At 41.5% G+C, this 20640-nt stretch overlaps 1 protein-coding gene across 1 annotated transcript; it reads left to right on the forward strand.

Moving 5' to 3' along the window:
• The first annotated feature begins 17 nt into the window (after window positions 1–17).
• Window positions 18–18500, forward strand: HSP90B1 (heat shock protein 90 beta family member 1). The gene is made up of 18 exons (XM_019835423.3): window positions 18–196; window positions 1215–1317; window positions 2126–2267; window positions 2769–2885; window positions 3917–4248; window positions 8926–9037; window positions 9248–9367; window positions 9926–10042; window positions 12271–12408; window positions 12492–12569; window positions 12892–12957; window positions 13559–13828; window positions 14078–14323; window positions 15436–15572; window positions 16930–17008; window positions 17097–17252; window positions 17519–17641; window positions 18201–18500. The coding sequence occupies exons 1-18, from the start codon at window positions 148–150 to the stop codon at window positions 18228–18230; spliced, it is 2415 nt and encodes an 804-aa protein (XP_019690982.1). The 5' UTR covers window positions 18–147; the 3' UTR covers window positions 18231–18500.
• The last annotated feature ends 2140 nt before the right edge of the window (window positions 18501–20640 follow it).

The following is a 20640-nucleotide window of genomic DNA, read 5'->3' on the forward strand; positions in this document are numbered from 1 at the left end:
GAGGCTGGGGTGAAAAGCGGCCCGACCTGTTTGGGGGGTAGTGGGCGGACCGCGCGGCTTGCGGTGTGAGGATCTGAGCCCCGTGGTGGGAGGTGGAGGCGGTTCCTGCGATCTAAAGGGACTTGAGACTCTCACCGGCCGCGCGCCATGAGGGCCCTGTGGGTGCTGGGCCTCTGCTGCGTCCTACTGACCTTCGGTGAGTGATCTCGGAGGAGCGGGCACCCCCGGACGCCCCCCTTCCAGCGCGGCCTCTTCTCGAAGGTTCTGGGGGCGTTGAGCCCGGGAGGGGGATAGCGGGGCCTCCGTTGGGCCTAGAGGGATCCATCGCCTTTCCTCGAAAGAGGCTCGGCTCGAGGGAGTTCGCGCACTCTCCTCTTCCTGTGGAAAGAAGAACGAGAACCGAGAACATTTAAATCCCTTGCAGATCTCCTAATATTCGCGCCTAGAGGTCTCAGCCAACTTGGGGTGGGGCGCCTCTCGGGCTCTTGGTCCCCCGGGAGCATTGCGGGTGCCCATTCCGGAGGACTTTTGTCAGACGCAGGAGCCTTCGTCCATCTGAGCTTGAGGACCCCCCCCCCCCCGCGCCCCGCCACCCAGTCTTCCGAGTCTTTGACCCCGCGTTTCCTTTCTTAGGGGCTGGTCTGGGGAGCGTGGGGCTCTGAGTCAGAAGAAAGGCGGTGTCAGCGTGTTTGCTTCACTTTTGCGAGCTTCTTACCATGTCAGAATCTCATCACCTCTCTCCCCCCCGCTCAGTTGGGCCGGATTTCAGTTCCTCTCGCCAGAGGTTGCGCCAATTCTATTTGTATTCTGATCCGTGATACTGAAGGCCTAAGTTTTGGCGTGGTCACCTGGGAGGCCATGCCTTGGCCTGCGCAACACGTGTGAACGTAGAAGGGACCTGGTGTCAAATCTGCTAAACTTTATTTATAAAGCTTCCCAGGGCTGCTCTAGAGACGTGATGCCCGCCCCAGCCTCCGCATTTCAGAATCTACTGGAGGGCCCCGTGTCTGAACTTAAATTTACATGTAAAAAGTATGCCAAGTGGGGTTTACATTGGGTGTTGAAAACTAGTGGATCCGTTCTCCCCTGCCCACCTCCCATACTTACCCCCTGAATTTTGCAACCTTACCCTTGCCCTGTTTGGTCATACTCCCTTCTGAGAAGTACCCGAAGCAAAATGGTTACGAGTTTTCTGGTGTTAAATCTTCCTTCAGGGTCAGTCCGGGCTGATGATGAAGTGGACGTGGATGGTACAGTGGAAGAGGATCTGGGCAAAAGTAGAGAAGGCTCAAGGACAGATGATGAAGTTGTGCAGAGGTTTGTGTTCTTTTGAAACTGTATGGTTGGGCCCTTGTGAATACTGGAATATAGTCGCTTCTTTTGTTGTCTTTTCTTCAAAGGTCCAGATGACCTGTAACACCCCAAATTTAAACACCTAAAAGGTCAGGGCAGTGAGCATGTTCATCCCTGAGTAGGTCCTAACTTGCCCCTAGGAATGACGGGTCAAAAGGGGATGAATTTCTTTTGAAAACTGTTCTGGTAACTAGATTGTGGGACACTAGCTCTGTGACTTTTCCCAGACCGGTTGGCTTTACATTCGGTAAGTGTATAAACTTAGTAATTTTTAAGTAACCTCTTGCCCCCAGTGTGGACCCACATATCACAAGTCTCATGCTCTACCAACTGAGCAAGCCAGGAACCCCTGAATGTAGTAACTTTAAAAAAGATTGCTCTCAAATGAGCAGTGTTTTCAAAGTTGGCCCCTTAGGACTTAATTGGCAATTTTGTAGGCCATTAGAGGCCAAAGCTTCCCAGGCAAAGAGGCGGTCCCACATGTGAGGGAACATATAAATGGTTTTGCTTTTTATTTTTAGTAGAGGAAAGTTGGGTTTATTTTCCTGACAATTTTAAGAACCAAGTATTCTAGCTCAGTTGTTAAGGTGGTAAAATTTTATTGTGGCAAAAAGATAGAAATAGCGGGTTAGTAATATTTTATAAAGGTTTCCATTTTACCCCTTTAACCCTTAGGGCAATCTTACAAGACCACTGGGCTCTCATAGATCTATGTTTTGGAGAGAACTAAATAAGCAATGCAGTTATTTGTTTGTCAAATTTATTTCCTTAGAGAGGAAGAAGCTATTCAGTTGGATGGATTAAATGCATCCCAAATAAGAGAACTTAGAGAGAAATCAGAAAAATTTGCCTTCCAAGCTGAAGTTAATCGAATGATGAAACTTATTATTAATTCATTGTATAAAAATAAAGAGGTAAGCAACATGTGGGTAATATTATTTTGTCTCTGTACAATAGCATACTCATTTACCCTCATAATAAATGTACTTACATAGGAATTTCAGGTAAGTAGTTATTAGCAAAGTTTAAATACCCAGTATGTATATATAAAAATGCTCCCTATGGCGGGGGGGGGGGGGGTTGTTAGACATTTTTACCTTTTTCCTTTCCCCTCCAAATATGGTCATAGCCTGCCAAATAGTCCTGAGGGCAGTCACACAGCCCTGTGTGTTGCATGCAGAAAGGTGTTACTACTCTTACCTGTTTAGGTATTCTTTATGGTTGCTACAGTTCTTTGTGTAAAGAGCTGTGTACCTCCTTTTACCAAGAGAGTAAAGTCACTTCTGTACCATAAGGAGTCTTATAGAGTGCTTTTTAGAGTACAGAGGAGAAATAAAATGGATTTGACATTAAATCTGAGGTTTTGTGTATCTTGAGGCTAATCTAAGTGTGTGTTAACTCTGGCTTCCATTTAGATTTTCTTGAGAGAACTGATTTCAAATGCTTCTGACGCTTTAGATAAGATAAGGTTAATATCACTGACTGATGAAAATGCTCTTGCTGGAAATGAGGAACTAACTGTCAAAATTAAGGTAAGCTTAAAACAGATTTAAAGCAAAAAGAATCCTTAGCGATAGGCAATCTCTATCAATCAGGATAGGCCAGGTTATGCTGCAGTGGTAAATAATCGCCAAGCCTAGGGGCTTAAATTGGAGTTTAACAAAATATGGCTGTGGGCCAAATCCAACCTGCTGTTTCTTTTTATAAATAAAGTTTTATCGAAACACAGCCATGCCTATTTATGTGTTATCTATGACTGCCTTTGCACTACACATTAGGTTTGAGTGGTTGTGACAGAGACCATATGGCTCACAAGCCTAAAATACTTCCTCTCTGGCCCTTTTTCCGAAGAAGTTTGCTAACCCCTGGCTTAAATCCTCCATCAAGGCCACTGTGGCCTTTGCTTTGTATCATCCTCCTTCCCGGACACAGGCCAATTGAGTAGCCACCATCTGGATTGTAGCTGGTTGCCATGGTGCAGAGAGAGCACTTGGAGGGTCTCCCATCCTTTAAAGGCTCTAGCCTGAAAGCTACATTCCTGACTCCCTCCCACTTGGCAGCTCATTGGCCAGAACCAGTCACATGGCCTCTTGATAACCAAGAATGAAGTATATTCCTACTATGTTTCCAGAAGGCAGAGAGCTGGGAATATTTAGTGAAGGACATTTATCACCACAAATTGCAAATAGAGAAGTTTTGAATCCTTTTATTTTCTATGAAAGAAATAGGCAAATATAGAATTTTATTTTTCTTGGAAGTTTTTCTTCAGAAATAACTTGTTTTATTTAGGTCTGTCTCTGCCCTTTGACATTTAGACTAGTCTCTGCCTTCTTTATATTGCTGCTTTCTCAAATACACTGGAACTTAAGATTTTCTCTATCAAGATGCTCATGTGTAAGAGACAGTAGGCCATAAAATAGCATAAGGAAAAATAACCCAGTTTAGTTTGCTGTATGTGAATTGATGTGGCCAAAAGCGGGTAGTTTCTGAATCTATAGCTGACCGTTTACTTGTCGTACAGTGAGTATCAAGCATATCTAACTATCCCGTTCTTGCCTTTCAGTGTGACAAGGAGAAGAACCTGCTGCATGTGACAGACACCGGTGTAGGGATGACCCGGGAAGAGTTGGTTAAAAACCTTGGCACCATAGCCAAATCTGGAACCAGCGAGTTCTTAAACAAAATGACTGAGGCACAAGAAGATGGCCAGTCGACTTCTGAATTGATCGGCCAGTTTGGTGTTGGCTTCTATTCTGCCTTCCTCGTGGCTGACAAGGTTATTGTCACGTCGAAACACAACAATGATACCCAGCACATCTGGGAATCTGACTCCAATGAATTTTCTGTGATTGCTGACCCAAGAGGAAACACCCTGGGACGGGGAACAACAATTACGTGAGTGTTACTAATTCCTAATGAGAATTAACAGTCCTGGTGAGGATCTTGACTCTGAGCAAGCAGCTTATTCTGGGCCTTCATTCCTTGCCTGTACAATGAGGAAATTGACCTGTTCTCATCACTGGAGGAAATCTTTGGAGGCCCTCCTGAGGCCCAGACACAAAGAGTTATGATAGCTGCTGTACACAGAGAGCAAAAAGTCCAAAGGGTTAATTCTTCTAGGGGAGAAGGCAGTTTGGAGGTCTCACAGCAATGGGTTGATTGAGGATTTCCAGGGAAGCAAGTCTTGGGAAAGAAGCGTCAGTGGATGTAAAGGCATAGAGGCACAGCTGTTCAAGGGATTAAAGAAATTCCTCTCAGTTGGTAGTGGTTAATCATAGAATTTCTGATCAGCTTTTTAAAGGTTTTCTGAAGATATGGAGGGTGGCAGGACTGGATGAGAGGAGACTCTCTGGGTGACCACTGAAAGTACTCAACTATGGGAGTAACTGGTGTTGGGGACAGGTTGGAGAGACCAGGTGCAAATACAGAGCTTGAAGAAAGTTAATGAAAGTTCTTCTGAAGAGAATGTCTCGTTTGAGGATGGTTGTAAATTATTGAATCCAAATCGGAGTTTGGTTTAAGCCAGTAACTGTTGTCTGTATAGATGAGGCAGACCTTCTGCCCAGCATCTCTTGGTGTTTATAGCATGTGAAGAACAGTTTCCTGCCTCTCCCCTGCCCCCCAACAAATACAACAGGATACTTCTACTTGCTTAATACTCCTGGAATGTCCGTATGAAGCTGCCAGCTTTGGGCCACATCAGAGAAATCGTATCTCGAGGTCATTTGACTTTTTTCTTCCTGCCAGGTGAAAATGTGCCTACAGTCTCCACTTTTTTTTCATAATTCAGTTTTAAATTTTTCAACATAAGAATTTTTAAGTATTCAGAATGTAGAAAAGCATGTATCTATCATTCTGACCAGTTTTCTTCACTGAGGAAGCAAATAGTTCTGTCTTCATTTTCATAAATGCTCATTTAATTGAGATTAATTACATGAGTGCATTTTAATACTTCTACTGATTTATTGTTCCCAATTTACCTTACTCTGCCTTTGTTAGTCCTAGCTCCTGCTCTCCTTAGGACACGTCGCTAATAGTCATGCCCCAGTGCCCTCTGTTAGGTGTTAGAAGAACAGAGGTAAATATCCTGTCTTAACTACAAAGAGATAGAAAAACAACGTCCCAAGAGGCGCTAATGTTGTAGGGTGCTGAGCCACAGGTGAGATTATCTAGATGGAAGTTCCACAAAAGCACACATTTGGTTGAACGTTCCATTCCCAGAGCCTAACGCTTGCAGATATTTATAGGAGTGAATAAGTAAGGGTAATCAGGACAGTCTCCTGCAGGTAACACGGATGGCTGATCAGTGAGTGAAACTTGACGAGTGCTTTCTCTGCGTGAAGCTGCCATTTTTCTTCAAGTCCTTTACCCAGCATTTATTCTGCAGATAACGATTTGAGTGCCTATTACCTGCTAGGGTTTAGAACTCAGTGGAGAGTAAGACCAGTGCAATCCATGCTTCCATGAGGCTCGAGTAAAGAAGAATGTGAAATAATTTTACAAATGCCAGAAAGGAAGCTAGAGCACACTTCCTTTATCAGGAGGACCTTCTGGGGGCGTCTGACTGACTCAGTCAGTAGAACGTGCGACTCGTGACCTCGGGATTGTAAGTTCGAGCCCCAAATTGAATGTAGAGATGACTTAAAGTCTCGGGGCCCTTGGGTGGCTCAGTTGGTCAAGCGTCTGACTTTTGTCTTTGGCACAGCTCATGATCTCACAGTTCGTGAGTTCGAGCCCCATATCAGGCTCTGCGCTGACAGTCAGAAATTCTTTCTCTCTACCCCTCCCCTGCTTGTGTTCTCTCTCTCTTTCCCTCTCTCAAAATAAATAAATAAACTTTATTTAAAAAACAAGAATAAAATGCTGAGGGGCACCTGAAGGGCTCAGTCGGTTAAGTGTCCAACTTTTGGGTTTGGCCGAGATCATTATCTCACAATCTAACTGACTGTGCTGACAGTGTGGAGCCTGCTTCGGATTCTCTCGCTCTCACTCTCAAAATAAACAAACATTAAAAAGTAATCTTTTTTTAAAGTTGGGGGGAGCTTGCTGAAATAAGGGTAAGTTAGATTCAGATATTCTAGGAAGCAAGCACAGTATATGTTGGAAGTTCCAAAGGCAAGAGGCCCATTTAAGGAACTGAAAGTCTAGACTGGACAAACCAAAGAGAAGACAAAGTGATGAGGTCAAGGTTCCACCTATATATGACTTCATCTTCTATTAGACCAATGAAATAGAAGCCTTCAAACAATTCAGTTACTACCTACTCTTTCTATTCCTAGCCCTAAATTAGGCCCCCGCATACCCTTATGAGAAATTTTGTGAGGATTGAATGAGATCATGAAAGGAGCATCCAGTAAGTACTAACTAGTACATGTGTTTCTGTCCTTGCTACTGCAAGGGAGGTATTCTGCATTGTTCCCTAAAGCTGGTCACTACGTCCAATCTGCTGCTTCTCTCCTCCTCCCTCCTCAGAGGCTAAGCATGAATTAATTCCAGCCCCATCGTTTAAAGGCAGCCTTTCCCACATGCTCCCTCTTTACCATCAAAACCTAAACATGTTCAAGTCTCCGTGGGGAAGGAAGAGAGGCAGGTAGTGCCACACCCCCGTCTACTGTCAGGCATATCATGACTGTATCCACCACGTTTCCATTGAAATAAGTCCTCAGTAATCTTGTTGCTAAATCCATTGGATTCAGGGGGGTTTTAATTCACATTGGTCCCAGCAATAGAGTCCTTTTGTTCTTAGTTTTCCTCTTGTGTTTTGGTGTCTACTGCATACCCCTTAAGACAATCGCATAGTTTCCATGACCCTGGGTATCTTTTCGTTTCTTTCCCTGTTGCTTAAATGTTGACCGTATCTCTCAAAGGTAACTCTTCAGCCCTTTCTCCTTACCTTTGTGTTCCTTATGCAGCCTTCCTACCATCATGGATTCGGCTTCCAGTTCTCGCTCAGGGTCCTCAAATCTATATTCTTAGTCTGGATCAGAGGTCAGCTGACTTTTTCCTAAAGGACCAGCTTGTAAATGTTTTTAAGCATTTGGATGGTAGGATCTGTCACATGTCACACAACTCTGATGTTCTTGCTGGAAAGCGACCATAGACAATATACGATAAGGGTGTGTTCCAGTAAAATTTCTTACAGGTGCCAGCCATAGTTGGCAAACCCTTGGTCTATATGTCCCTACTGGGCTCTGCACTCATATATCTAATTGCCTTTTAAATATGTCTAACTGAGATGTAACCATCAGCTTCAACTTGGATCCACAACTGCACTCTCCAGCCCCTCATCACCCAGATATTGCTCTGAAACCAGAGACTTGGCCACTCTCTAGGCTTTGTCATCATGAACTATCTGCCTGTTGGTGATGCTACTACATTGTAAGCTTTTTGAAGCAAGAAGAGACCCATGATAGGGGCACCTGGGTGGCTCAGTTGGTTAAGCGTCCGACTTTAGCTCAGGTCATGATCTCGCGGTCCGTGGGTTCGAGCCCCACGTCGGGCTCTGGGCTGATGGCTCAGAGCCTGGAGCCTGCTTCCGATTCTGTGTCTCCCTCTCTCTGTGCCCCTCCCCCGTTCATGCTCTGTCTCTCTCTGTCTGAAAAATAAAAACATTAAAAAAAAAATTAAAAAGAGACCCATGATACAACATTGCCCATATTTATTAGGGACACTCCCGTACATGGGCTCCCCACTGGGTCTGAAGGTATGTTCTGAGGTGTTTGGTGAGTGGAGGAGGGTTCCTGCAGAAAGGACAGTAAGTGAGGAAGAAGAGGAAACAACTGCAGCTTTCAGTGTTAGAGTTATCGAAGCCAGTGCTGTTCAGTAGAACTCTGGAAATACTCCACCCCTGCACTGTCCAGTATGACTGTGTAACTAAAGAACTAACCTTAAGTTTTGTTTAAATAAAATGTGGCCGGTCAACTGTTTTGCTCAGTGGAGATATGAACGCTATTTTGGATTAGTTTTCTAGCTTTTTTAAGGAACATGTTTTTATTAAGGGTTCACTATCTATAGGAGAGGCTTTTTTTTTTTTTTTAAGATTTTATTTTTGGGTAATGTCTACACCCAGTGCTCGAACTCATGACCCTGATGTCAAGTGTCTCCTGCTCTTCTGGCGGAGCCAGCCAGGCACCCCTGCGTTTGCTTATCTATAATGATCATTTGGTTTTGAGAGCAACTATCAGAGTGCTTGTAATTCCATTTTTTTCTCCAGAATGTTTCAGTGCCTTCTCACCTTGAGCTAGCTTAACGTGTCAGTTCTTCAAATGAAAAACAAAAAAACTAACATGTTGAGAAGGTTGGGACATTGGCACTTTTTATTTGGGACTAAGGATATTTTTCACACAAGGAATGCAAGGAAGATTCTTCCCTCTGTTGTACTCATATCTGGTATATGGAGCCATATATGACTCATAAACCATCATTGGTGATGAGAGTTTTTAACATGAAAAACAGGGGCCATCTTGGATTACGCCAAGCTGTTAGCATTGTCAGGAAGGTATTTAGATTAATTTATAATCAAATCTTTTAAACCAAGGATGTCTTTCTAAACCTGTCTTATTTTCTTTACAGCCTTGTTTTAAAAGAAGAAGCATCTGATTACCTTGAATTAGATACAATTAAAAATCTCGTCAAGAAATATTCACAGTTTATAAACTTCCCTATTTATGTGTGGAGCAGCAAGGTAAATCTACATTGATACAAATTCATATGTGCTGCGTTGGCACATATTTAAATCTTTAACCCTTAAGAGCCACGTTTGCTCTTTCGGTATGGGGATACTCCGGGTTTTCTTCTGGAAGACCTGTTTGTTGGAGCTGTAATTTTGTTTCATATCCTCGATGAAATCAGGATTATTAAATAAATGAATTTCACCATAATTCTACTTCACTAGACTGAAACTGTTGAGGAACCCATGGAAGAAGAAGAAGCAGCGAAAGAAGAAAAGGAAGATTCTGATGATGAAGCTGCAGTGGAAGAAGAAGAAGAGGAAAAAAAACCAAAAACCAAAAAAGTAAGTCTGGTTAATCTCCACACTAAAATGCTGTTTAAGGTATGTTCAAGAAAATCCAAAAATCCAAGTATGCACAGACTGATCTGGGTTCAGTTTTCATTAATTCTTAAAGGGCTTTTTCTCTCCAAATGGTAAGTCCGTAGACCCAACTTTTAAAAACAAGGACTAAGTTTATTTGTTAGTGTTTGTGTTTTCTGCCTCTGAAAAGTTTTAAGTAGCAAACACCGATCATTTTTATGAATAGTTTAAAAAGAAATGACATTTTAGTTAAAAATGAGGAAAAACTGTAACTTGCTTTTTATCAATAGTAATGATAACCAATTGCCTTCTTTGTGTTAAAGATCAATCTTAAATGTTGAGAAAAATGGCTTTTTTTTTTTTTTTTTTTTTTTTTTTTTTTGAGAGATTTTTGATCCCACTGTCAGGAGCCATAGTAGATTAGGAGTGTCCTTTGGTGTTTCCCACATTCGTTTGCAATGTCCTGAAGTTCTAGGTAGCACTTGTACTGTACAACTGCTGCTGAGTGCTGGGGCTGCTAATCATGTCCTGTAACTTCAGGTTGAAAAGACTGTCTGGGATTGGGAACTTATGAATGACATCAAACCGATCTGGCAGAGACCATCAAAAGAAGTAGAAGATGATGAATACAAAGCTTTCTACAAATCATTTTCAAAGGTAAATATTACTTTAGAACGTGATGAACATTAGTAAGTCAAAACATTTTTAAATGGTGTTATAACTCTTTCAACGCAGTTTGTTTCTGTTTAATCTTGTTTGTTTTATATTATGCATCTTAAAAATTTAAGGAGTCTCTAGGCTTCACCACATTGCCAACAGGTCTGTGTTACCAAAAGGATTAACAACTGCCTTCGTGTGTAGGCAGATGACTTCCATAGAACATAATATCTTGTATTGAATGGCTTTTAGCGTCATTGGGTCTTTTTTCCATTTCCAAGAATTAATACTTTTTATGTGATTATAGTTGAGACAAAATGTTACCTTAGTTTCAGGTGTACAACACCAAATCCATGTGTCTCCACAGTATGCTCTGCTCACCACGAATGTTGCCAGCGTCTATCCCCATACAGTGCTGTTACAGTACCATTGACTATTCCTTCTGCTGTACCTTTTACTCCTGTGACTTAGTCGTTCCAGACCTGGAAGCCTGTGCCTCCCGCTCCCCTTTACCCATTTTGCCCATCCCCCACTTCTCCTCTCTGGCAACCATCCGTTTGCTCTCTATGTCTATAGGTCTAATTTTGCTGTTTGTTGGTTTATTCATTTGGCTTTTTTTTTTTTTTTTTAATTTTTTTTTTTTTCAACGTTTATTTATTTTTGGGACAGAGAGAGACAGAGCACGAACGGGGGAGGGGCAGAGAGAGAGGGAGACACAGAATCGGAAACAGGCTCCAGGCTCTGAGCCATCAGCCCAGAGCCTGACGCGGGGCTCGAACTCACGGACCGCGAGATCGTGACCTGGCTGAAGTCGGACGCTTAACCGACTGCGCCACCCAGGCGCCCCTATTCATTTGGCTTTTAACATCACCTTTAAAGAGCCTGTTTACAACCTCAGACCTTTATTGTGAGGTCATATTCTTAGGAATAATTACTAAATCTGTTTCTTTGCCTATTTCCTTTTACTGATCCCATCTTTTAAGTGAAGAATCTAAAACTAGCATGGATTAGGATTGTTTGAAGTTCATATTTCCCCATACAGCATTTTGTACTAAACAGAATAGTTTAATAAGCTTAGCATGGCTAGATAAAACTTAATATTCTGCGGTTATGTTTGTTCTTTAATCTTTATTCCATCCCTTCCTTGCTCTCCTCATGTTAACATCCAACCATCTTTTAAGTTTCACCTCTTAAAAACTTCCCTTGGTTCTACTAGAACTCCACTTTTATTCTCTTGAACCATAGTTAGTCCTGGTGTATACAAACATAACGTACTTTCGTCAAGGACAGCTGTATTAGAAATAGAATGTGAGCTACTGGGGCGCCTGGGTGGCACGTCTGACTTCACCATCTCTGGGTTTGAGCCTCGCATCTGGCTCCGCACTCTTAAGTGCTTGGGATTCTCTTGCTCTACCTCTCTCTCTGCCTCTTCCCCACTTGCACACACGTGATCTCTCTTAAATAAGCTTTAAAAAAAAAAAAAAAAAACCTAATGTGAGCCACATCTGTGATTCTTAACTTCTTAGAAGCATGTTTTTTTTAAAAGTTGAAACAGGTATAGTTAATTTTTAATGATAAGTCTGATTTAACCTAACATACCCAAAATAGTTCAACACGTAATCATTATTTAAAAACTTAAACACATTTTACTTTGTTTTGTTTTGTACTGGATCTTCAAAGTCTGGTTGTAGATTTCATACTTAACACGTATCTCAATTCGGATTAGCCACATTTCAAGTGTTAGTACCCACATGTGGGTACTGTAGTGGATAATGCAGATCTAGGGAATTCGTCTTTAGGATTTATTTACATACCTCTTTACATCCACTGCTGTAGTCCATATCCCAGTGGAAGAAATGTGTTCCTGAGTACTTCTTTCCGGTTGAGCAGTACACTCATGAAGCATTGTATATTGTTATTTAGATAGGATCAGGGCTTTCATACCCTGTTCTCTGACACATGTGAAACCTAGACCCATGCATCTTTCCCCCAGCTTAAGAGATTGAGTGACACTGTGGACGGTCATCAGCAAAACCACCATGTCTAGCCAGTTTATAGGAGAGCAGTCCTAGCCGTTTCTTCCCTACATTCCTCTCTCCACCCCCATTTGTTTGGTAAGGGGACTCTTGTTAGTTAAATGCTAAACTAAATGTCACATAATAAATCACTTAGCCTTTGCAATGCCTTTTTCCGGTGCCTTTGAATGACTAAATGCCAACTTTCCATAGGAAAGTGATGACCCCATGGCCTACATCCACTTTACTGCTGAAGGGGAAGTTACCTTCAAATCCATTTTATTCGTACCTACATCTGCTCCTCGTGGTCTGTTTGATGAATATGGATCGAAGAAGAGTGATTACATTAAGGTGAGTTTTTAAGTTGTAAAGACTGAGTTTAAAATTTGAAGGTATAATTTCCAGAAAGTGACCTTTTCTTGGTCTCTGCTTAGCTCTATGTGCGCCGAGTATTCATCACAGACGACTTCCATGACATGATGCCCAAGTACCTTAATTTCGTCAAGGGTGTTGTAAGTATCTGAAGACTATGAGGAAAGGGGTCGTTAAACACGGGAGGGGCGCCTGGGTGGCTCAGTCAGTTAAACGTCTGACTCTTGGCTTCGGCTCAGGTCATGATCTCATAGTTTGTGAGTTTGAGCCCCAAGTCAGGCTCCATGCTGACCTTGCAGAGCCTGTTTGGGATTCTTCCTCTCTCCCCCACTTCCTCCCACCCTCTTTAAATAAATAAATAAGCTTAAAAAGGCAGGGAACAGAAGTATTTTTTTGGTTTGTTGGTTTGGATTTTTTCCCAGTGTTTCTGTTGCTCACTGAACTTTCTTTTGCCATCTGAAGGTGGACTCAGATGATCTCCCCTTGAACGTTTCCCGGGAAACTCTTCAACAACATAAACTGCTTAAGGTGAGTGTCTCTGGGAAGAGACTGGCTGGTTTCTTTCCTCTTTGATTGGGCTGTGAAGAACAGGCAACATTAACAGAGTCCCCAGATTTTGAGACCAGTCCTTGGCTCTTTAGCTGAAGAACTTAATTTTACTCTAGAATTATTAAATCCTAAGAATCTGATTGTTTTTCACCCAATATTTTATAAAAGTTTCAAACATACAGAAAAGTTGAGTGAATTGTGTAGTAAACACCCTCACAGACCCACTACCCAGAATATAAACATTAGGGGTCATTCCAGGGTTCTGGGATCAAGCCCTGCATCAGGCTCTGCACTGAGCACAGAGACTGCTCTAGATACTCCCACCCTACCCCTCTCCCCTGCTTGCATGCTCTCTAAACATTTATAAACATTAAAACAATCTTGGGACTATTTCCACTGACAACCCATTTCTGCTCAGTCTCACATAGATTGCTTACTGTTCCCTGCCACTTGAGAAATGGCAGTGACGAGGCCGTGTCTTTCTATCTTTCACCACTGCTCCCCGATGCTCTCACATAGGGAAGGTTCTCAAAAGTTTGAGACCACATTCACTAATGAATTATTCTTTAATTTTATTTAGGTGATTAGAAAGAAGCTTGTCCGTAAAACTCTGGACATGATCAAGAAGATTGCTGATGAGAAGTACAATGATACTTTTTGGAAAGAATTCGGTACCAACATCAAGCTCGGTGTGATTGAAGACCACTCAAATCGAACACGTCTTGCAAAACTCCTTAGGTTCCAGTCTTCTCATCATCCAAGTGACATTACGAGTCTAGATCAGTATGTGGAAAGAATGAAGGAGAAACAAGACAAAATCTACTTCATGGCTGGGTCCAGCAGGAAAGAGGTAAGTTGAACTCCAGCTGTCAGGCATCCTGGTATGTAGCCAACTCCTGAGAAATAAAGAACTTAATTGTGATGGTGGCCTGGAGTCATTACAAGGCCTGCTCAGCCACTGACAGGAAGGTCATTTATACTCTGTGCACCTCTTATTTCCCCACCTGTAAAATGGGGTTGTTAGTTCTAGATAAATGTAGCTACTGGGGTATATACCAGGGGTAGACTTGGAAACTTTATCGCTTTCTTAATTTTATAGGCTGAATCTTCTCCATTTGTTGAGCGACTTCTGAAAAAGGGCTATGAAGTGATTTATCTCACAGAACCTGTGGACGAATACTGCATTCAGGCTCTTCCGGAGTTTGATGGGAAAAGGTTCCAGAATGTTGCCAAGGAAGGAGTGAAATTTGATGAAAGTGAGAAAACTAAGGAGAGTCGTGAAGCAGTTGAGAAAGAATTTGAGCCTCTGCTCAATTGGATGAAAGATAAAGCTCTCAAGGACAAGGTATTCTTCTGGGAGTTAAAACCTGTGAAATTTTAGCATCTGCATTTTATTTTATTTTTTTTAACGTTTGTTTCTTTATTTTGAGAGAAAGCTCAAGCTGGGAAGGGGCAGAGAGCGGGAAAAGTTGCACAGAACAACATTTAATATAGTGGTTAAATTTTGGGGAGGACAGGGGCGCCTGGGTGGCGCAGTCGGTTAAGCGTCCGACTTCAGCCAGGTCACGATCTCGCGGTCCGTGAGTTCAAGCCCCGCGTCAGGCTCTGGGCTGATGGCTCAGAGCCTGGAGCCTGTTTCCGATTCTGTGTCTCCCTCTCTCTCTGCCCCTCCCCGTTCATGCTCTGTCTCTCTCTGTCCCAAAAATAAATAAATGTTGAAAAAAAAATTTTTTTTTTAATTTTTTGGGGGGGAGGACGAGCTTAAAATTATAAACTACAGGGACACCTGGTTAGAGTAGTCTGTAGAGCTTAACAGCTCTTGATCTCGGTGTCCTGAGTTTGAGTCCCACATTGGGTATAGAGCCTACTTTATGTATGTATATATGTATGTATGTATGTATATTTTTGAGAGAGACAGAGACAGAATGTGAGTGGGTTGGGGCAGAGAGAGAGGGAGGCACAGAATCTGAAGTAGGCTCCAGGCTGTAAGCACAGAGCCTGACGTGGGGCTCGAACTCACGAGCTGTGAGATCATGACCTCAGCCGAAGTCGGACGCTCAACTGACTGAGCCACGAAGGCACCCCAATAGAGCCTACTTTAAAAAAAGGTTTACAAACTACAAAGAATTAAAAGGATAATAATGGCTATTGTGTACAGTTCTGTTATTTTTTTTTTGTAACTGAATGTTTTCTGTAGTTTAATACTGCCTTTGTGGTAACTTAAATTTTTATTGGTTGAATTTAAGTCTTCTGTGTGTTTAAAAGTTGGTGTTTATTTTTGACCAAAAAAATTCCTATTATTAAATGTCAAGAGTTTCCTAAGAATCTGAATAAGAGGTATTTTTATGCTTGTATTTGATCTTAAGTGATGAATCCTTAAGGAATTGAAATGCAGTTACTGAATGACCTTAACTATGGGTATTTACATGTATCTAACTTTTGATTTCTTATCTTAAGATTGAAAAGGCCGTGGTATCTCAACGTCTGACAGAGTCTCCTTGTGCTCTTGTGGCCAGCCAGTATGGGTGGTCTGGCAACATGGAGAGAATCATGAAAGCTCAAGCCTACCAGACGGGCAAGGACATCTCTACAAAGTAAGCATCCTTGGGAAGGTCCCTGCAAGGTATTCGTTCTTAGCCAGCCTTCCTTTTGTAGACAATGCCAGCGAAGAACTGATGTGTTTTTAAGTGGCCACCACTATCGGTTAGATAAAAGAGGAGACAAGTTTACAGAGGGATTCCTCTGACATTAGATTGATAAAGGAAAGGTGTTGAACTCATGATTTATTTTAAGGTATTTTTATTTACAAATGGAAATGTAGTCTGTTATATATTGTCCATTGCTTTTGCATATCCTTGGCCTGGTATGTGTACTTCTTCATTTTTAGATGTTAATAGTTAACAGATGAGGTAATGACCTTGTCATTTGCCAAATGAGTTACATGCTTTTTAACTGCCATCCCTCCTTCCCCAAATAGTATGCCCTGCAAAATAAAGGGTAAAAGACCCATGGGTGAACAAGTTTATGAACTCAAGGGCTGAGTGCTGGACGTACACTGGGTCTTCAGGTGCCCTTTATTTTCAGGGAATATATATATGTCACATTTATATTGTAATGTCACAGCGGTGGTCTTGAAAATGATTTCTTCCCTGCTTTTATTCTCCCGTCTCCCATCTGGAATGTCTTTCTGTTTGCTCTCTGCTCATGTTTTCCCCAAGGCCTAGCTTAAGGATTCTTCTCACAAGTGTAGTCTCCATGATCACAATTTCAAAACTCTGTATATATGAAGTATATTTCATATCTAGTGAGACTCCCTAATATATGTTTCAACAGTAAAGTGCAAAAATGGTGTCTTGCTTCTGTGTCTTATCCCCCTGAAGACTTTACAGATTATAAAGTTAAGGTGGAAAATAGGTTTCTGCTTATACTCCGTTGTAACAGTATAGTAGCCATTAAATAAATGTCCATTTATTTCAGTCATTTATGAACAGGAAGTTCCCTTCCATTCAGTGAGCAAACACCTGCTGTGTCTGTCCACAGTGAATAGAGATCACTGCTCTCTTTTTGCCATTCAGACCAGTCAGGATAACAAACCAAGTCTTAATCTTCTAAATTCTGCATCTGTAATGGGTTTACCCCGAGAGGGGTAGATGCAGTTCTCCCTGTCCTCCTCTCTAGGAGGGAGACCAGTCACAGCTGACAGCAGAAAACTAACGGTATGAAGGTATATTTAGAATGCATTGGGAACTCCGCTCAGATAAAGAAACAACTAATGTGTCTTGGAACCATATTGGTGAAGGCATCGTGGAGAAGGTACTAAAAGGCAGAACACGGTGTCGTGTAGCGATATAAATTTTCCAAGAGCTATGTATAATTTTAAAAATTTATAGGATGTGGGAAATGTATGGAGCCTGAAGTTTGACGTTAATGTTCGTTTTTACCCCTTACCAGTTACTATGCCAGCCAGAAGAAAACATTTGAAATTAATCCCAGACATCCCCTGATCAAAGACATGCTTCGACGAGTGAAGGTGATTAATACTGTAGCCATACTCCTTCATCTTTTCGTTGGGATACTTTGTACCTTTTATTAATCAGATGTCACTTCTTTCATCTCAGGAAGATGAAGATGATAAGACCGTTTCAGATCTTGCTGTGGTTTTGTTTGAAACGGCAACACTACGGTCAGGATATCTGTTACCAGACACTAAAGCATATGGAGATCGAATAGAAAGAATGCTTCGCCTCAGTTTAAACATTGACCCTGATGCAAAGGTTGGAAATAATTTATAAAATGTTTGACTCCCCAGTGCCACACGCGGTGCTAGAATTAATAAGAAATTGCCTTTTATATCTTTTTTTTTTTCTTTATCTGTTTCCCTTTGCTAGCTTGACTGTTGAGTCTAATTAGCGGATTTACTGTGCAGTTCTGGATAAAACAGGAGTGAAATTAATTCCGATGTTAGTACGTTTGAATGAACAAAGTGGAAATAGATCCAAGGTATTGGATCCATTAATGAGCTTATAAATGGTGCCCTTAGGTGGAAGAAGAACCCGAGGAAGAACCTGAAGAAACAACAGAGGACACCACAGAAGACACAGAGCAGGACGAAGAAGAAGAAATGGATGCAGGAGCAGATGAAGAAGAACAGGAAACAGTAAAGGTATACATAGCAAGTCAAGAATGGGACTTGCATTTTAGTTCTTGAAAAACTAGGCAAACTTTTATTTTCAGTTCTGTCATTAGGACTGCATAGCTTCTAGAAGTCAGACTTCAGGAAATCTCCAAAATAGGCATCTAATGATGAAATTCAAAAGCTGGAGCAGCTCCTTTTTTTCTGTTTAAAGTGTATACTTTCAGCTGCCTGCTCCTTTTGTTCCTTTATTTTAGCCATCCAGTCCTGAGACATTGTTAAACAGATTTTCCCTTAGCCCACAAGCCTTCTGTATTCTCTGCCACTGGCTTCTGTCTTCCTCTATGGCAGCATGAGGCCGATGGAAATTTTTGATTATTTCTGTTCAGGAGTCATTTATCTTACTGTTAAGTTCGAAATGATCCCGCAGATTGACAAATGTCATTCTAGCCTACAGCTGAAATAATGGAAATACGCTAGGCCCATTTCAATTGTTTCTTCATACACGAACCTTCTGTGAGCTAAGGTTTTTTTTTTTTTTTTTGCTAGTTTTTAATGTCTTCTAAGTTTTTTTTTTTTTTTTTCACAGAAATCTACAGCTGAAAAAGATGAATTATAAATTATACTCTCACCATTTGGATGCTGTGTGGAGAGGGAATGTGAAATTTAAGTCATTTCTTTTGGGAGAGACTTGTTTTGGATGCTCCCCCCAGCCCCCTTCACCCCTGCACTGTAAAATGTTGGGATTGTGGGTCACAGAAAGAAGTGGGTTTTTTAGTTGAATTTTTTTTTAACATTCCTCATGAATGTAAATTTGTACTATTTAACTGACTATTCTTGGTGTAAAATCTTGTCATGTGTATAAAAATAAAAAAGATCCCAAATACTATGTCTTGCCTGTCTTCATAATGATTATGTAGAACTATGTATACTTGGTCGATTTTTTGTTTTTAAATCCTGTGTTTGGGGTTTTTTTCTCTTATAAAAGTAATTCATACATACCAAAAAGTCTTTTTTAAAACTAGTATTTTAAAAAGTCACCTATATAGAGAAAAGATAATGTTCCTTACAGAAGAATTCCAAAAAAAAACAGGTAGATAGATGCTCTCCCCCCTTGCAGGAGGTGGAGCTTAAACTCCTTTCCTTTCTGAAAGATGGCTAGACTTAGTAGCTGTCCTCTAGCGGACAGAAAGGGAAAATCATTTTGTAGCAGAGAAACCTGGCAGAAGCTACCTTAACCTAGTGATCAAGGTTAATAGCAGTGATTTCCTGTATCCCTGTCAGGATACGGTATGGGTAAGTCTGGTGTATAATATAGTTAATGGTTCCTTGGCTTTGACACCTACACCATGGTGATGTAAGAGGATGGCATCCATGGAAACAGGGAGAAGGCACGTGGGGATTCTACTATCTTTGCAGTTTTCCTGTAAATCTAGAGTTACTCCAAAATAAGACTGTCTCTTAAAACACCCGTAGTCCTACAACAGAGATAACTAGATAATGAGTGCTGGTCCTCAGCAAGTGTGATCATTTAATTTCTTTTGAAGTGTATTATTTATGAGAAACTGGTTTCTGTACTTTGACTAGTTGTGTAGCCATCTGAAATGGTAGTCTTATTTAACTGTGGCTAGGGAGAGAAAATCTGAGTTGTATATTCAGAGATCATATGTGTGAGAGGAAATTCTCTGGAAACTAACTTTACTATGATAACTTTAATATTAACTATAATACAACTTTACTGTTTTGTTAGGGACTGAATTTTCCTGATGATCTAGGACACTTTTCTGGGCTTCTTGTATTTCTGTTGGTTGTATGCTTCCTACTCCTCCCTCCAAGCTATTTTTCTAGGGTTAATTTGCAATAATCACTTTAATGGCTACCTTACTTGAATGTGTATCTTTTTTAAAATCTGTTTCTTTTAAGAAATAAAACGGGAGCTCCATCAGTCATCGTCATCGGGAAACATGCTATAGTTAAGATGTGGCTTCTTTTTGTGATACGATGTTATATTATTAGCTATTAGTTGTACTAGTTTCCAATTTTTTGGCCACTATAGATTACCATTTTTAATAAAGATTGTTATAAAGAAATTAAAGCCATCGCATTGCATTAAATTAATAACATCTGAAACTTGCTCTTCAGAGTCTTCCAATTGCAATTTCTGAGTTTCCATTGTTTCCAGCAGGAAGCTTAGAAAGCATCGTACTCCCTCAGTTTTTGGAAAAGCGAGCAGCTACGTCCAAGACACCTTGCACAACTGTTTGACCTAATTTAATTACCAAATAACTTGCAACTGGTCCATCTTGAGTTGTTTTCTCCCACAGCTTTATTAAGGAAGAATCTAGTACAACTTTTGATTTTTGGTTTGTAGGTCACCGATTTGGTTCTCCAGGAAGCACTAGAATGGAGTTTTTAGTATACAGGATGTTCGTTAAGGAGTGCACTTGAATCAGCACCTGTGGAAGGAAAGGAAATGGGATGGAGCAGAGGGAGAAGGGGAGAAGCAACGCATGTCCAAAGATGGCCCCAGCCAGCCCACAGGGAACTGAGCCACAAGGGGCCCCTCAGAGTTGTGCCGAATGGCAGGAGGCATGTGGCTCTGAGCAAGGCCACTCTAGCTGATAAAATCCCTGCAGAGGCCAAGACAACCGAAGGCTGCTCCGTGATCAGCATTTAGGGCCTTATTTACTGCCTTTCCTCAGGGAGTCTATTCCCGCATTTCCATGGCCGCCATAATGTATGTTTTTCATAACGGGTTAACTTCAAAACAGGAATACATACATACTTTGGTGAAAGTCACTTAGAATCCTTAGAATTAGTCACTTAGAAATCACTTAGATCACTTAGAAAGTCACTTAGAATCCCCACTTTACTGGGGTGCTCAGTCAGTTAAGCATCTGACTCTTGGTTTCACCTCAGGTCATGATCTCAAGTTTGTGAGTTCAAGCCCTGCATTGGGCTCTGTGCTGACCCGGCAGAGCCTGCTTGGGATTCTCTCTGCCCCTCCCCCACTTGCTTAATCTCTCAAA

This window comes from Felis catus, chromosome B4 (assembly GCF_018350175.1).
Source record: "Felis catus isolate Fca126 chromosome B4, F.catus_Fca126_mat1.0, whole genome shotgun sequence".
In the NCBI taxonomy this organism is placed as follows: Eukaryota; Metazoa; Chordata; class Mammalia; order Carnivora; family Felidae; genus Felis; species Felis catus.

What these genes read in the sequence shown, in the direction of transcription:
- HSP90B1 (XM_019835423.3), top strand. Translation starts at nt 148, where the DNA reads ATGAGGGCCCTGTGGGTGCTGGGCCTCTGCTGCGTCCTACTGACCTTC. An exon ending in GATGATGAAGTTGTGCAGAG is followed by an intron (nt 1,318 to 2,125) that starts GTTTGTGTTCTT and finishes TTATTTCCTTAG; the next exon opens with AGAGGAAGAAGCTATTCAGT. An exon ending in ACATTGACCCTGATGCAAAG is followed by an intron (nt 17,253 to 17,518) that starts GTTGGAAATAAT and finishes TGGTGCCCTTAG; the next exon opens with GTGGAAGAAGAACCCGAGGA.